Source organism: Meleagris gallopavo, chromosome 2 (genome assembly GCF_000146605.3).
Source record: "Meleagris gallopavo isolate NT-WF06-2002-E0010 breed Aviagen turkey brand Nicholas breeding stock chromosome 2, Turkey_5.1, whole genome shotgun sequence".
Taxonomy (NCBI): domain Eukaryota; kingdom Metazoa; phylum Chordata; class Aves; order Galliformes; family Phasianidae; genus Meleagris; species Meleagris gallopavo.
Genome location: NC_015012.2, coordinates 104,234,945 through 104,252,563, shown reverse-complemented (window position 1 = coordinate 104,252,563; position 17,619 = coordinate 104,234,945). Strand labels below are relative to the sequence as shown.

The window sequence follows — 17,619 nt, the reverse complement described above, 5'->3', positions numbered from 1 at the left end:
GCTTTGTGGCCCCAGGGCCCGATCAGGGTTGGGGGGATCTCGGCCCTAAGTAGGGCTGTGCACCCCCTGTTTATTGCGGGGTGTTCCCTTTTTGGCATTTGCGAGGCTTTGGTCCTGGGCATCTCCTGGTTACTGGGGGTGTATACCGCTGGGATGGATGCACCCCGGTCTTGTATAGGCTATGCACCCCGGAGTTACTGGGAGGATCTCTTCTTTGGGACGGGGGGGGGGGGAATCACTCCATTTTGGAAAGAGCTGTGCATGCTGGGGGTTGAGTCTTATCTGGGAGACCATGGTCTTTTTATGGAGCAGCACACCTTTCCGGCTAGTGGAGGTTGAACCCTGTTTGGTTTTGGGGGGACCTTGGTTCTATACAGAGCTGTGCATCTCCTCAGTTCTTGGAAGTGACCCCTCTTTGGGGCTAGGGGGAGGACTTTGGTCTTCTACAGGGCTATGCATCCACCTGGTTACTGGGAGGTGACCCCTCTTTGGGGTTGGGACACTCTATGATCCCTTAAGGAGCTGTGCACCCCCTATTATCACTGGGACATTCCCTATTCCTGCATGGGTAGAATGGGAATCTGTTAATCTCTTCCCTCCTCATTAGCCACCCCACCAGCCCAGGCTCTGGGATCATCTGCTCCGCAACACAGAGAGGATCTTGCTTCTTTATGGGGTGAATGACCCCCACATTGCTGGGGAAGCACCCAGTCCTTGGGGTGGGGAAGCCTCAAGTGCTCTATATGGCTCTTAAGCTCCACGTGGCTACCTGGAAAGGGTCACACGTTCCTGCCCCAGATAAGGAGAGGTCTTGGTTCTATATATGAACACCCTGCATGGTACCAAGGTCCTGACGTAGCGCAGACCTCAGTCCTACATAAGCCCACGCACCCTGGGGTGCTTGTAACTTGATGTTCCCGATGTTGTCACTGTTCTCACCCTGCAGCATGGCACAGACTCGTGGTGTCCTGCGTCCCACACTGGGGCAGTACCAGGCATAATGGGGAGCAGCTGGCAGAGCAGCTGGCCATCCCCCCCTCGCCCAGGCCTGCGCTAAGCTGCTGGGAGCTTTTGGGAAGGACTGGGGGGGGAGGCTGGGTGGCAGCCGGCTCTTAAATCCTCGCTCCCTGCTGCCTGAGCATCCTTTTTGGGCAGTCAGCGCAGGGTGAGCACTGCAGGCAGAGGTGGGAACCCCACTCCCCACATCTCTCTGCCCACTGGGGTCGCTGCTGGCTGAGCATCATCTCTGCAAGGAGCTGCAGTGCCAGGGGTGAGTTGGGGCAGGAGGGAGGTGGGTGGGCAGGATGCTGCCCCATTGCATAATGGGGTGCTTGATCTGGGGTGAACCCAATGTGGGGAGATCCTGAGATGCATTGGGATGCTGCACCCATCTCCTGCAGGGAAAGGAGCAGAGCCTGGGGGCTTGGCAGATTTCAACCTAACGGGCCTGGGGGAAGGGATGCCTGGGGCAGGATGCCTGATTTCCTTTCTTTTCCTCCCCTCCTTGCCACTGTGCTGACTCCTCTGTGGTCTCCGTTGAGTCATTCAGGTCTCCCAGCTGGTATTTTTCCACCCGCAAAACAAGAGGGTTGCTTCCCTCTTCTCCTTGCTGATGGCAGCTCACAGTGACCGTAGCTGCGTGCCCCGGGGATGCAGCCCCTGTGCCCTACAGCAGAACCCATCTGTCTGCCAAGGGATGGCTGCAGCATTTGAGATGGAAGCTGCGTTCCCCAGGAGCCCTGCCAGCCCCTTTAGTGATCCAGTTGAGGAGTGTGACATGCTCTGGTTGTCCCTTGGACACCGTAGGGAAGTGACTCCATGCAGCAGCCCACACCAGACCACAACTCCGTGCCCTCAGGTTGCACCTCCACTGGCATCTCAGGGAAGCCCTCGCTCCAGAATAGCAGGCATTTCCTTCCAGGATGTGTGCAGAGTGAGGAAGGGCAGAGAGTCCCTGTGGGGACCTGAATGTGAATCTGAGGACAAACGCCAGGCTGGTCCCTTCCCCAGCAGCGGCTTGCAGTCTTGGAAAACATCCAGAAGCTGGAAAGCTCTGTGGGATACTTCGGATGAAAGGTGCATTAGGAATGCACAGGATTATTGGTATCTTTTTAATCTCTCTTTTAACTGTCTCTTGGCCTGTGGGAAGGATTAGATGGGTAACTGGGGATAGTTTTTTCTCTGTAGGCAGAACAAAGCAATGCAGGAGAATTGCTCCACTGCAGGGGGACCTGCATGCCTCCCTGGAAGGTGTGTGGAGGGGCAGCACTGGAAGCACGTGCCACCCTCCTCCCTGCATGTTCCCTCTGATCCCGCAGTGCTGGCACCCTGCACAGAGCTAGCATCTGTGTGCACAAGCTGCTGCGGAACCATGCCTACTTTCTGCCCACTTTGGTTTCCTTTCACAGCCACTGGTGAAAATGAGAGAGCCAAGCTTTGACCCCAGCTGTACCAGACCCAGCCTGGGTGGCTGATGTCGTGCTAACTGAGGGTGCACTTCTGTGACCCAAACTGTCTCTGGTGGGAGCTCGCTGTACTGAGCCATGCTCGGGGATTAACTTCTCTTTGGGGTATTTTACAGTGCAGGAGCTGGAACGCTTCTGGTAGGCTTTGGCAGGTAAATGAACCCAGTTGCCCCATGCTCTGAGGCTGCCCAATGGCTCCAGCCGCAAGGGAAGCACAGAGCTTTCTGTGCTGAGCACCGCATCTCCAAGAGGCAGGGGTTTAATTTGGAACCATGTACAAAAGGCAGTGTAAGCCAAAAGCCCTCCAAGAACGGGGTTGTGGATGCAGAGTGCAGGGTGAGAGTGGGGAACAACAGAGCTTTGGAGACGGGATGGAGTTAACATTTCCATGGGTGGTTCCCAGCAGGGCTTGGCCATTCCCCGCTATATTTGGCAGCTGTGGGGCCAGAGCACGCACACAGTGTGTTGGTGCAGCCTTGTGACCCGTATCCAGACTGGCCCTGCAGCCTCTTGCCGTGGTTTGTTTCTGCCACGCTTCCCTCCCTGTGCGTTCTGGTCGGTGGGACGAGCTGTCTCCTCCCACGCCGATGGAGCTGGAAATAGAGAAGGTTCCCTTTTTTCAGCAGCAGCCAGAGCAGGGGAAATGAGGCTTTTCGACTACCCTGGGAGGAGGCGTTGCCGGAGGTGGGCAGCAGCAAGGTCCCTGTGAGCTGTCTGGGGCTGCCAGCGTGCCACTGAGTCACAGCCAGCAGCAGCAGCCGCACGATCGGATGGGTTTTGCACTAAATGAACAGTGCTCGGTGGGACTGGATGGCTCAGCAGGGGAATGTGAAATGCAATTAAGCCTTTTTTTCTTTTCCTTTTTCCCTGTGCTTTTAACTAAATGATCCGCAAATTAATTCAGAAAAGGGGATGTTTGTGGTGTCAGCAATGCTAGGGGCTTTCCCAAGCCACTCAGCTTCAGCTCCTGTATGCGAAGCTGTGGTTGAGTCCTGTGCTTTACTTCTGGATAGCACTGCCACATCCCATCCAGCAGAGTTTGACACCTGCAGTGAAGGTGGGGACTCCTCTGCCTAGGAGGGGATTGTGCCAGGCCGAGAGCTGGCATTGCTCACATTGAAGCTCATCAAGCCTGACAGCTTAAGGGCTTTCTTAATCAGTTGCACAATCAGTAATTGCACAAGCAAGTGCACTTCCAGGGATGCTGAGCTCTTTGCAGCATGGTAGCTTCATTGCAAGTTGCTCCCTCTCCACGGGGGCTGCAAACAACCCAGAAAGGATGAAGAGAGAGCGTGGCCAGGGCTGCTTGATCACACTTCCCTCTCTGGAAATGAGGGTGTTTGGTTATGTTTTCTGCCAAAACCTAAAACGAGCTGTGGGCTTTGATTTAGCATATCATGAGAAAATAAGGAACAGGGTGGGCAGTGTCTCGCTAAGATCCTTAATGTGGTGTTGTTTTCTTTCTTTCTTTTTTTCTGTTAAACATGCGCAAATATATATATATTTTTTTCTTTAAAGACCTTTCAAGCTTGCAAGCTTTCTAGATTCCTTGGCCATTCTGCTGCATGTAGCTCACGAAATGAACCTGGCTCTTAATTCAGCAGTTTTCAGAGGTCACTGAGGGCTGCCTCTGTCAGCACTTCCCTGCTTACGGGGCCTGAACCGAAAACACTGTGTCCCCACAACAGCCAGCAAAGGTCTCGCATCGAGGAGCTGTGCTGCTCTCTGAGGCCAGGGTTGGAGTGAGATTTCCTGCTATTTAAGCTCTTTCTTCCCCCACGTATTGTATAATGAAACCAGCCACCCATTAATGCGCTTAACTCCCCTTATCCTCCCCTCGAAGCTGTGCTGCCCTCATGCCAGGTACATAAAGCAAGCTTCCCAGCACGGAGTTCTGCCCTTAATGGGTGGTTTCCCCTGCGTGTAGAAGGGTTGGTGCGGTCTGAATGCCCGAGTCTAATCACTGCTGTGAAATATTAATTAATCTGTCTACTGTTGAAGCTTTGCACTCGTGCTACAGTGTTGGACTGGCAGGCTCAGCTGGGCGGTGAGGTGTGAATAATGGATGGGCAAATCCATCACTGGTGTAAGCTGGCAGTGGGGCTGATTTATGTCCCACCGCTCACCGTGGAGTTGTTAAAGCTGCATTTGATGCCTGAATACCTTGATAAAGCTGTTTGCTCCTGACTTTTTCTGAGATCCAACAGGTGCAGCAGTGGCTTTGGGTGCTCTGGGACACGACCCTGTGAATCCTGTGTGCGTTCCCACTCTGTCTCTCATTCCTTTGGCAACAGGGAGATTGAAGGCAGCACGTTTGGGCAAATCTAGGTGGGTTTCAGCCATGCCAGCACCACAGCCAGCATGGATTTGGTCTCAGAAACATTTCTCCTACACGGTCACCACACCAACGCAGTGACATGTTGTCCCCACGGGGCCACGCTGTCTGCCCCACAAAGCCTGGCTGCGTCGGTGGAGGCGAGAAAGGAGCGCCGTGTGGAGCTGTGCCAGGGGGAAACTGCAAATTTAATTGCTGAGCTAAAAGGATTTGCACCGACGGCTCTGAGCGGGCTGCAGGCGATGTCTGGGAGAGCATTTGTTGTACTGATGTGCTCCTGTCCATCCTGCTCAGAGAAATGAGAGAGATGGCCTGGCAGCGGCAGCCTTGGCTCGCCAGTCCCGCGTGTCACTGCTCTGCTTTGGCTATCAGTGCTTTGAAACGCTTCACAATCCCTTTGTGTCAGCGTCTAGAGATGTGTCTCTCTGCAGCCTGTGCTGGTTCTTGCGGTAGTTGAAGGTTTGGGTCTTCTGCAATGTCTCCAAAACTGCCTGCTAACAGATTTGGGTCTACTTTTCAAACACAGCCTTTGTAGATCCTGGCTCTTATCAAAGGACACTTGGGTGAGCAGCAATTAATGAAGAGAGAAAGGGAACAAGCTGCAGCCGTGCATCCCAAACCATTTGGTGAGGTCAGGAGTTGTTAATTAACATCAGGACATTGCTCCAAATAACAGAGCTGGGAGAGCAACTGATTGTGGCCCTCTCCCCAGCTCTGCTCCTCCACTAAATGTAGCAGAGGGCTCCCTTGTCTCCTCATAGAATCATAGAATGGCCTGGGTTGAAAAGGACTAGAATGCTCATCCAGTTCCAACCCCCTGCTATGTGCAGGTCACCAACCACCAGACCAGGCTGCCCAGAGCCACATCCAGCCTGACCTTGAATGCCTCCAGGGATGGGGCATCCACAACCTCCTTGGGCAACCTGTTCCAGTGCCCTCACCACCCTCTGGGTGAAAAACTTCCTCCTAATATCCAACCTAAACCTCCCCTGTCTCAGTTTAAAACCTTTACGCCTTGTCCTATCACTATCATGATATCATGGCTGTTCTCTCCCAACAGCTCTCCTTTGCTCTAGGCTGGTCCCACTGGTTCGGACTGGTGGCAAAGCTCCTGTCCCAGTTTAGCACCAGGGCACAGGTAGGCAGAGCCCGATTCTCCAGCCTCGCTCTCCTCTCCCCATTCCCAGCACTGGGATCCATAGGGATATGGGGCTATGGTTCTAATCAGTGCCTGGTGTATTTGGCTCTCTTAAATGTGATTAGAGAGAGATTTACTGGCTTACTTTACAGCACTGCCAGCCCTGTGCTGATTTACATCAGGATCTGCCCTGGCTCTAACTGGGTGCAGAGGCAGATGAGGGCCTGCTGGTGCAGAAGCTGGATTTTTAGTGTTGTTTTCCTGCTGCTTGAATTGGTGACAGAAGCTCAGAGGAACGCCTGAGAGAGCCTTTCCTTTGGGAGAGCTTCCTGCTGCACTCATTCATGGCATTGGGCTTTGCCCTGAGAATGGCTTTTGGGTAGGAGCAGGATCTGCAGGCGGTGCCCTCCTTACCCACCAGCCCCCATTGTGGCACTTTGTCTGCCCCTTCTCTCTGCTGACATCACTTGTTTCTTGCTTTCCCCTGACCTGCAGCTCCCAGCTCCATCCCTCTGCCCTGCAGTGGATGGAGAGCAGGGCCAAATGTTGTCTGGGACAGTGTGAATATTGCTCAGTGACATTTCTCAAGCATCCCTCACTCCAGGCAGGCTTGCCCTGGAATCAGATGCTAGATATGAAGGGGACATTGGCCAGGTAAATGAGATTTTGCTAAGCAGATTAGGAAAAGGTGTCTGTTTTGGCACATGGGAAAAATGGCACTGGGCTGATGGTACACCCCTGCTTTAGGGCCAGCGTTTCTGCTTGGAGCTGAGAGAGCGACCTTCATGGCATGTTAGATTTAATGAGGGATTTTGCTTGATTTAATTAAGATATATTTGCAATCAGATGGAGTGCCCTTATTAAGTAAATTCCATGCCTCAAATAACATGACCGTGATATTTTCCAGCATTGTTTATTGCCGACATGATGTTAAAATGGGAAGAGGGGAGGGGATTAATGAGGAAAGGCTCAAGGTCGGAGCGTGGTGGGAGAGCTGTGGTCTGTATGGGACTGAACTGGGCCTGTGTCCCAACCCCATCTGGCTGCTGTGTCATCCCAAACACCCCACTTACAGCTGGAACCAGTGAGCCCCCTCCTGGAAGTGGGTTTATCTGAGAGCCTCGGGGTGTGTGCTAGCATCAGAGCAGCTCAATGGGGGCTGTGCTTACAAGCCACAATCTCTGCAGCTGAAATACTGTAATTATTCCCAGTTAGACTGACTTGCTTGGAGCTGAGCTATCAAAGCAAAAGACCCTTTTGGCTTACTTTGCCCCCCAGCGACAGAAGCAGATGGCACCTGCTGCAACTGAGAGTGGCGATGAAGAGCCCCAGAAATGACTCTGGGGTGTGAGACAAAGGTGACACACACGACATTGTGCACATGGCATTGCTGGCGTGTCTGTAGGAGCCCCTGGGGCTGATACTTATGGGTTCCCCTCCTTATTCCCTCCCCAGGAGAGTGTGACGTCTCATTTCTCCCTGCCTCCATTTACCTGTTCTTTAAGAAAACCCGTGGCCTTGCTTTTCTCAGTGCAGGCAGCCGGCAGGAGGAGAGCTCCATGCACTGTGCGGTCCGTGCTCGTGTCTGCCACATCCACAGCTGCTTTTATGGGGTCAGCTCTGAACTGCTGAGCCTCCCGCTTGATAGGGCTGCCCGTGATGCTCTTTGCTGGCAGCGCTAATAAGGCAGAGTGCCGAATGCGATCTTCGGGCTAAGGGACCTTGGCATGCTGACCCCCAGCACCCCGTTATCCCTCTCTAAATCTCTGCCATGCCCAGCTCTCCGTCTACCACCACGTACCGCTGCAGACGCGGGCACAGCAAAGCCAGCGCTGTTCCCAGCTGCCATCGGAGCCGCCTCGGTGACTCAGCAGCCGCGCTGAAAGCTCCTTTATTTATTTAAACGGCTGCTCCCGCTCGGCTGAGCATCCCCTGCAGCGATGCTGCTGCTGCAGCTCTGCGAGAACCAGAGCAGCACCCCAAGCCCCCCACTTTGCTCTGGCTGTGATGGCTTTGAGTAGCTGGGTGCTCAGCCCCGCTCTGCAGCTCTGCGCCGCCGGCCCTGCCTGCTCCTGGGAGATGCTGCACGTGGCTGGAGCAGGTACCGTCCCTTCTTCTCCTCTCCATCCTCTCTTCTCCTCTCTGTGGGGTTCTGGGATGCGTCTCTCAGCTGCTGATGACACCATCAGTGTCATCTTTCTTTGCCTTGCTCCACTGGGGCTGTGGTGCTGTTGAGCTGGATGCTGAACAAAATCTGTGGTGGTAGCTCGTGGGAAGGGTGTTGTTTCTTGCCATGCATTAGGTTTTAGTGCTGCGAAGGTCTGGGAGCATCCTGTGTAGGACAAGCACTGAGCTGATTTCAGGGCTGGTGTTAGGACTTGTGATTTTTGCTCTCTGCGGAGCACTCAGGGTGGGTGGGTGGGTGGGGGGGGAGCATTCTGTTTTCTTCAAGTTATATGCTGTTTTTCTTCTGGTTTCTTAAAGATTTGGGGTTTCACTGTCTGTGTATGTATTTGTCTGGGTCAAAACAGACAAGGCAGAGATTTGGGACAGAAAAGTTTCTCTTGATTTAATGCAAATAGAGAGACACCCTTTCATTGCCTGGCCCCAGTGAGCTCAGCCCTTTTATTAGATATCAGAGAGCCTCACCTTGCAGAGCTCTGGTGGGATCTGCCCACCAGTATCCCAACATAGCCTTGGAACAGCAAGGTGCCTGCCTTCCTCACCCAAGCCGCGCTCATCCTCCTCCTGCTGCTGCTGTGTCCTTAGGTGAAGCTGTAAAACCTCGTGCTTCTGGAAGAAGAGTTCATGTGAGGTGAGAGGGAAGGCATTAGGTTTAATTACGCAATTATTATTGATGGATTCACGCTGTGTCTGCTCTTCAGCTTCATTCATCGAAAGAGGGTGGCAGGACGGGAATGTGGCTGGGCTCTTTGCTCCTCTCCCAGGGCTGGAGATGGGAATGTGCATTCAGCCTGAAAAGTACCCTGAAGTCCCATTGCTGGAGATGAGATAATTACCAGTGAGGCTGCAGGGGGTGGAGGGACCCGGTTTCTCAGCTAATGGGATTGTTTATGGGGGATCTCTCCAGCTATTTGCAGGGAGGGCTGGTGCCCTTTGAGGATGGGGCATGAATCCAGCAAGGCAAGTACCGTCATGCTGCCTCGGCTATTCTGGGCAAAGGAAATTTCTTAAGAGGATCCGGGCAATCATCATGTGCTCGTTTGTGTGAATAGCAAACGAGAATTTATTAAGAGTCCAGATTAAAGGTACTTTGGGAAAAAAAAGCAAAATCGATCCACGGCAGCTGAGGGAAAGCAGGGCAGGGAGAGCAGCAGAAATGGAGACTTGGAAATGAAATACAGGATAGTGGGGAGCTACAGAGGGGTTTGCAGGGAGAGTGCAAGAGGTGGAAGAACGAGTAAGCACATTGCAGGAAGTGAGCACTGCCAGCACTGGGAGCCTTTGTCCCCATGCTTTCGCTTCTCAGCAGCAGTTGCTAAAAAGCTGCCCTGAATTACTCACACTTCCCTGAGCTTGCTAAGGCTGGTGGTGCTTTGGGGTGGCTGACACCGGCCTCCTCTTGTTGTGACATCTGAGGCACCCCCATAAAGATCAGCTAGGTGACTTCAGCTGCCTGTGATAACCATTGGCTTGCACTCCTAGTTCTGAGTGGTTCCACCTCAAGATGTTCCTGTCTGCTGAGTGCTGTTCTGGGCTTGTTGTGAGGTGGCATTCTGCAACACACAGCTCACAACTGTCCTTCAGCCCAAGCGGGGCACCAAGAGACTTGTACACAGGAGGACAGTTGAAGGTGTTGTTCAACAGTTCAGCTTTGGGGTTGCAAAAAGGAAAATGTATTTTCCTTTCACAACCCTAAAAAGATATCCTATCTTCCTTTTATGTCTTGCTTTCTTCAGTGCTGTCTTTATCCCTTTGGCTCCATGGGGAACACCACATGAGCTGTGTTTCCTTGGCTGAGTAGCTCTCATTCTGAGAACCCACGGAACATAATCTTGTGAGATACGGAGATGTAGGGGGACTTTGTACACCTCGGGGCTACTTTCTTGGGTGAGAGAAGCAGATTACCCTGTGGTCCTACATAAATGATGCTGATCACCAGCCAATTCCCTGCCTCTCAGCTGTAGTTTTGTTCGGGTTTTTTTTGGCTGCAAATCTCAGGCTTGTCATCAGCTTAGTACCCTGTGCTCTTCCACATGTTGCAATTTGGTGCCACCAAATCCAGGCACGTGTTTTTTACCAAGGTCATCTCCACGCAGGGCTTTGCCCTGGAGCTGAGGATTTTGTCCCCACTGACCAGCTATCTCCTCTCTCCAGGTGTGTGTGGCTGCTGTGGTGCCCTGCGTCCCCGCTACAAAAGACTTGTTGACAACATCTTCCCTGAGGACCCGGAGGTAAGTGAGGTGCTGCTTCACCCTCCAAAGCATCTGTGCTCTGCTGGGCTGTGACACTCCTACATCTCAGGTTCATAAAATCATAGAATTCTAGAATGGCTTGGATCAGAGATCATCCAGCAGTGACTCCCTGCTGTGGGCTGGTTGTTAGCCACTGGATCAGGCTGCCCAAAACCCCGTCCAGCCTGGCCTTGAGCATCTCCAGGGATAGGGCACCCACAGCTTCTCTGGGCAGCAGTGCCAGGGCTTCACCACCCTCTAAATAAAGAATTTTGTGACCTGCCCAGAAATAGTTCCTGGGAGGCAGGCAATACTTCGATTTTATAAGACCATGTGGAGGGATAGATTTTCCTTTAAATACTGTTTATCTTCTCTGTCTCTCCATGCTGTAGTGGGCTGGCTTCCTTTTCCGGATGTGCTGGTGTGGATAATGAGTGCAGGTGAATGGGGTCTGGACTTTATTGCAGTCTCTTTGCAGGATAAGGAAGGCAGCTTCTAAGAGAGAGGCCCTCCTGAGGCTTCAGCTTGGCTTTTGAGCTTTTTGAGCTGTTTTTGCTGTTAGGATGCAGGAAGGCTGGTGCCTTGCTTGCTGCCTCGCTGAACAGGAGACAGGGGGGATGTCCAAGGGCTGCCAGCTGCTCCTGGAGCATCCCAAATCTGGCCTCTGTCTCCATTCCACAGCTGAGATGCTAAGGCAGTGGCCTGACTGAGGGCAGTGGAGCTGGGTTTGCCCAGGAAAGTGATGAGTGCTTGTTTTGTTATGGAGCTGACAGGGGGATTAGGGCTGGCAGCTTGTTTGGTCTCAGGAGACCAGAGGTGCTGATGTCCCTGTCTGCTGCTGTCCTCAAGTGGTGTGGGGCACTGGCAAAGAGGTTCACATTGCATTTGTGGTGTGTTATTTGTACCACTGCTTGCTGCTGTAGCAGGTCAGAGAGCTCTAAGCTGGGGCCAAATGCAATCCTTATAAGCATTCTCTACTGTACAAGATATGGAGAAGTGTAAGGAGGTGGCTGGGGTGCTCCAGGCATCTGACATCACCACTGTGATTTGCCACAAAGATGCTCCTGATGCTTACTTGCTCTGGTTGTGAGGCTTTGACACCCTGCACTGCTTTCTTTTAGGATGGGTTGGTGAAGACCAACATGGAAAAGCTGACGTTCTACGCCCTGTCTGCCCCAGAGAAGCTGGATCGCATCGGTGCTTACCTCTCTGAGCGGCTTATCAGAGACGTGAGCCGGCACCGATATGGGTAAGGGCTGGGAGGTTGTTTCAGCCACACCAATTCCTTCTAGGCCTATAGCATCCTTCTGGCCCACAGAAAGCTCTTTTAGATCTGTATGTCTGACTACTTATGGATGAACAGCGAGTTGGAGTGGCTCTGTATGTGGCTCACTAGGTGTTATTCAGGACAAGTTAGGGTGTGCTGTACCCCATGCACATCTCTGTTGAGCTACAGAGTGGGACTAGGGATTAGGGCAGTGTGATGCTTTCCAGGAGAGCACATGATGGAGATACCTTGGGCTGGTTGAAGATTGCTGTGTTTGCTCTGTCTGGCTTACCTTATGTGGTCCTGTCTGGGCCCTATTCCCTTCATCTTCCCTCCTTGCAAGGCCTTGCTTTGTTTACTGTGGGGAGAGCAGTGCCTGCCTGGAACTAGCTGATTGCCCTGGTTAGAAACACTGGGGGAGCACGGGAGGGCTCCTTCCCTTTGAAATAGCTCCTGGATTGATTCTTGTCTCCTGAACAAAGCCACAGCAGACAAACATGGCTCAGCTTTGTAGTGCGAACTTCAGCCTGCCTTTTATCCTGGGGGAAGAGAAGCCAGCAGCCTGCCTGAGAAGTGTTGAAGTTGGAAAACCTTCAAAGCTTCACATGCATCACCAGTCATCAGGAGTGACAGGACATTCAAAGCTATGCCTGATGTTCTGCAGTTAACGGGCTCTGCTTGCTATGTTAGGAAAAGAAAGGTTTTCAAAGACTTCTGACATCTAATGGCAAGCTTTGGCGGGGGGATATATTCCATCCCCATCTGCTTGTGCATATAGGCATTTAATTGGGTTGAAGTGCAGGCTAATTTTCAAAGCCTAACTTTGAAATGCCTGAAATAGGTTTGGATAAACTTTTTATTTATAGACCTGCGTCAGCAGCAGGGCCCGTCCCACTGCAGGACACCAGAGCTGGGCTCATGGGTGCCTCTCTTCTGCGTTTGAGGTGAAGATAGCCTTGATTTCAGGCTTGCTGGGTGTTGTCCTCTTATTACCTTTTGTTGCTAAAGGAGAAAGTGTTTGAGTTTGCAGCCTGCCAGAGTTCAAGAAGCTCTCAGAAACATGGATTGAATTCTGGGTCAGTCTGTGTGGAGTCCAGAGTTGGATTTGACAATCTTTGTGGGTCCCTTCCAGTTTGGGATACTCTGTTTATTTCCCCAGTATCCCTTTTCCCTTTTGGAAGCCTTGTTTTCTTTGAGAAGGGAGGTTGATGCTTCATGCTGTTATTTTTCTTTTTGTTATCTCTTCATACCTTTTTTCCCTCTAGGCCAGTTTTAACCCAGTTTGACAGATGGTTAGGAACTTCATGGATTTAGGCTGCTCGTTTTCACGATGTCTAGAAGAGCTGTAATGGTGCCTGAAGGTTTGCATGCCATAAGATACCAAAGGATCTGCTCGAGAATGAAGCCAGTTTTCACCATTTCCAGGGAAAAGAGATCAGTCTTGCTGTTGTTATCAGCTGGAACTTGGAAGCTGGGGGCTTATCCTTTCCCTTGTAAGGGTTGTTTTCCTCTCTAGCTGCCCGTCAATGTGCAGGCAGGGCTGATGGGCAGCTCCTGTCTGCCCTACTGTCATGAGCTTCCTGCATTGAGCTGCTTTGCTGCTTTAAGGTGTCACCCTTCAGCACAAGCTGGTAGCTGCTGCAGATCCGGCTATGGAAAGGAGTTGGAGCATGAAATTGAGGTTAAAGGACAATTTGTGCTCGATACAAAGAAGCCTGTGCTTGCCACCTCTTACTACCTTGGCTGTGGCAGGAGGTCTGAGCTTGATTCTAACCACTGAGATACAAAGATATGGAGATGAAGGGAGGTGGTAAGGAGCTATAATGTGCCAAGTGTATTGGCATTGGATCGATATCAGATGTTTGGGTACCTCACAGATCATGCAAGAGGAGCTGAAGCCGTGAGACTGAAATCACTTTTTATGTGGTTTGGGAACATCTAACTGGAATAAATGCTTACTCACAGCACTTGGAGGTCAGGGTTTCCTTCACTGGGTTTTGTGCACAGAGAGGACAACCAACAGCTGAAGGTCTGTGTGGTCATAGCACGAGGCTGCTGCATAGTTCATGAGGAAGTGCTGCAGGACCAGCCCGCAAACAGCAGACTTCCCCAGAGCCACTGTGAGCAACCAGTCCAATTTGTCTTGGAAACATGAAGTGACACCCAACAAATTCCACAATAGCTGTGTAATCAGTCGCCACCTCCATAATGGGCACCCGAGTGAGATTTATCACTGGGCATGAGCTTTTCCAACTTCCTCTAGAGGCACGAATGTGACAGGAATGATTTAATAAATAGCCTGGAAGACACGCTGTGACAGCTTGCGGAGAAGCCAGCTGCTGGAAGGAGGTCTGCAGTGAGCTGTAACCAGCTCAGCCTGGTCAGGAGGGATGGCAAAAGGAATGTGTTATGCTCAGAAATACCCCTTGTATGGCTCAGGGACCTGTCGTGAGGACATCCTCTCTTTGGATTTGGTTCTGGGCTTCTCTTGTAGCACACACAGTCAAGACTGAGTGATCAAAAGCTCTATCCCTGGAGGGAGGATGGGGAGTAAGGCATGGATTGCCAACTCCTGCTGGAGGAAACACTGCTCACCCAAGGAACTTCTGCAGTGATGCAAGTATAGCCATGCTGGGGTAGCCTGTTTTGTTCCAGCACTCCTTCACAGGGCAAAAAGACCAGTTCAGAGCAATGGAAACCTACAGGAGAGGCCCCCTCCCCGTGGGGGAGAGATGTAGCTGTCAGCCACAGTTCTTGGACAGCTTAGTCTTCCATAGAAGGCAGGATACTGGGAGCATCCACTTCTGTCTAAAAATCTCCCAAGGGTATTTAGGATGTAGATTTTTTTTGCTGTTGGCCTGGCCAGGGCAAGAGGTTAGCATTAGGCTGACTTTACTGGTGAGCACTTGGTTGGTTTGGGAGTGGGAAGGAAGAGGGAGGGCTGTGGGGCCATGTCCATTCTGCTGCTGAGGAATGATCCTGGCTTCTGTCTGCTCCCAGGTATGTGTGCATTGCCATGGAGGCCCTGGACCAGCTCCTCATGGCCTGTCACTGCCAGAGCATCAATCTCTTTGTGGAGAGCTTCCTGAAGATGGTGGCAAAGCTGCTGGAGTCAGAGAAGCCCAACCTACAGATTCTGGGGACAAACTCGGTGAGTAGCAGTGCAGGGGAAGTTAGCAGCACCCTGCTAACCTGGTCCTTTGCCTTATGCATTGCCTGTCACCCTGTGTCTGAATGTTGTTGGGGTGGGAATCCCCATTGGGAAAGGATGGGGGATGGTTTCAGGTAAGGATTTAAGATGTTCCCTCTGTGTGTCCTGCCACGTGTGAGGTGTCTGAGCCCTTAGCTGTGCTGTCTGTGTATTTTTCCTGTTTGCTGTTTGGAACCAATTACTGGGCTGTAATCTCTACTGTCATGCTCTCCTGCTCTTGAATTCATCTTTTCCTAAAAATCTACAGGACATGGAGGGCTGTCAGCAGTTTTAGACAACAGACCAACTTAGGAGGTGATCCCTGTGGATTTTAGGAGCTGTTCATGATCATAAAAGGGCTGGCTTAATCAGAGCTATAACTTGCAATAAATGGCTTAGCCAAACCAGGAGCATGTCAGTCACAGCTATCAGATGAGGGGAAAAAGAGAAGCATGAATGAATGACATGACATCCTTGTGGCTTCCAAAGTGCTGACCCTGGCTGTAGTGCATTGCTGGTGAGACAGCTTGCTCTTTGCTGGCTTTTACTGGGAGGACTGAGTGTACCTGACACTTGGGTTTCCAAGGGCTCTGACAGCACCCAGGGGTTTGGCTTGTGCAAGCAGCATCTGTTCTTACTGCTTTTAAAGGTTGAAATGGAGCTGATTGTCCTTTGGCCAGGAGGGTGGGCTAGGCAGATTCTTGAGCGTCTGGGAAATGCAAGGACAGCTCAACCCTAAGCTTTCATTTTGTGCTGTATGTGGTGATCAGAGGAATGGTATTAGTGCTTGATAGCACCCCCTGGTCAGGCAGCACTGCATCCCACTGTGCTCCTCTCCTCCAAGAGCCAGCACAGTTCCAGGCACTTGGCTATAAATACCTCTGCTGAGGCAGGGGCAGTGAAGTGGAGACCTTTCACAACCCCTTCTGCCTGGCAGCTAATTGCTCCCAGCTGAAAGCAATGTGAGCTGCCTATCAGCAAACCTATTAATCCCCAGCTCTTGGAGAAGCAGGACTGATGACTTGGTGGGAACCAACTGCTTTCTGTCTACAGCAGCTTGCTGTAGCATTTTGGCATGCTGCTGCTGTAAGCTCCAGATATGCTGTAGGGACTTGCTTGGAATGCACCTTGTGATGGGATCCACGAGCAGCACCCTCATCCCCCTGTGCCCAAGCATGACCTGAACTCTGTGGGGATAGGAGAGGTGCTACTTGCTCTCCAAGTTTCTTGGTGTGTTCCAGAGCCACCTGGATTCTGCCCTGTGGCAAGCGGCTTGTTCTCTTGCTAAGAGAGTGCCCTGTGCTGTAGTCCAACTCTGCCTTCAAATGCATGCAGTATCTCCTTGTTCATCCCCTAAGCCATCCCATTTCACGATGCCCAGCAGAAGCTTCAGTTTTAAACTCAAAGAGAGGAGATTTGAGGTTAGAGGTTAGGGGGAAATTTTTCACCTGGAGTGGGGATGTGCTGGCACAGACTGCCCAGAGAGGTTGTGGATGCCCCATCCCTGGAAGTGCTCAAAGCCAGGTTGGATGCAGCCTAAACTTTTGGATGACAACCAGCCCGCAGGAGGGTGGGCTTTAAAGTCCCTTCTAACCCAAGCTGTTTTATGAACCAGGGTTCCAAGCCCAACTAACATCCTCAAGCAGGAGGAACTGTTTCTTCAATGTGGTTTCCACTGTGGTCGACAATCAGTGGTGGATGTTGTAACGAGGAGTCCAGATTGAGAATGATGGTTTAGTGGCTTTGTCTTTCTTTTTCTGGACTGTGGCGGTGTTCAGAGGGCAAATAGCACCAAAACCTTGTGGGCTTTTATAGAGCAATGAGTAATAATAATGAGACACTTCTTCCTGTATCTGCTAATGAGGAATGCGCCTTAGGCTTGTGCTTAATTAGAGGGTGCTGTCTCAAGCAGGCTTCACAATAAGGGAGCTGATGGCAAAGGCGGGAGGAGGTTGTTTATAGAAACCTGCTCCAAGTGAGTCATCTCACAGTGTGAAATCTCTCCTTGGACACGTCTCACTCCTTGCAGGGATGTGCAGCTCTGTGCTGTGTGGGGCTGATTCCCAGGGCCTGGGCTGCACAGCCACAGTGCTGGAGGCAGCGGGTGGCAGTGAAAATCCAGCGTCCTGTCGTCATATAATCCCCAGGGTGAACATATGGAGCTGCAGCTTAAATCCACTTTGTTTTCTCATCCTTGTTAGGAGGCTGCTGGGCAATCTCCCTGCTTTGGGTAGGAACCATCTAATTTCCAGCTCAGTGTCATTCATGTTTTATTTTTTTCCTCAAACCAGTGTTGATCTTTCATTTAAGCAGCTCTTCCCCCTCCTTGATGTTCCTCTTCTGATGTATTTATGTCTGATATATTTATAGATAGAAGTGTTATCCCTTCCCAGTCATTGTTTTGTATCTCTAGGATAGTTGCCCTCCTTACATTTCCCCCATGCTTGCTCCCTGCTCGTCTCAGCTGCATTTCAGTTGGAACTTGTTGGCTTCAATCACGAGAGCCCGAGCCCAGCCCAACGTCCCTTCAAAACACAGCAGAAATAGAATCACAGAACTGTAGAGTGATTTGGGTTGGAAGGGATCTTAAAGCATGTCCAATCCAAACACTTCCATGGGCTGGTTGCCTCCCCAGGATTGTGTCCAGCCTGACCTTGGGCATCTACAGCTTCTCTGGGCAGCCCACTGGGCGGCACCACCCTCTGAATGAAGCATTTCCTCCTGATATCTATCCTAAATCTCCCATCTTCTCATTTAACACCATTCCTCCTTATTACATCACTGTCAGCCTCTGTAAAAAGTCAGTCTT

General features: G+C 51.5%; 1 protein-coding gene and 1 long non-coding RNA gene across 6 annotated transcripts in view; one reads left to right on the top strand and one right to left on the bottom strand.

The window, feature by feature from the left end:
* The window catches only part of EFR3B (EFR3 homolog B), a 44,208-nt gene that overhangs the window by 6,059 nt on the left and 20,530 nt on the right, over window positions 1-17,619 (top strand). For 2 of the 5 annotated variants that reach the window (XM_010708069.3, XM_003204591.4), the window contains exons 1-4: window positions 7,807-8,039; window positions 10,277-10,353; window positions 11,475-11,602; window positions 14,621-14,771. In XM_010708069.3, coding sequence (XP_010706371.1) covers window positions 7,946-8,039; window positions 10,277-10,353; window positions 11,475-11,602; window positions 14,621-14,771 — 450 coding nt within the window. In that variant the 5' untranslated portion in view covers window positions 7,807-7,945. Of the gene's footprint in view, window positions 1-7,806; window positions 8,040-8,734; window positions 8,754-9,692; window positions 9,753-10,276; window positions 10,354-11,474; window positions 11,603-14,620; window positions 14,772-17,619 lie in introns of those variants that run through there. The other 3 variants (XM_019613366.2, XM_019613368.2, XM_019613365.2) reach the window with 3 other exon arrangements.
* On the bottom strand, window positions 8,047-9,733 carry LOC109366335. Its single transcript, XR_002112624.2, has 3 exons — window positions 9,464-9,733; window positions 8,588-8,731; window positions 8,047-8,270 (listed from the first exon to the last, which is right to left on the bottom strand). It is a non-coding gene; the product is annotated as an uncharacterized LOC109366335 (long non-coding RNA).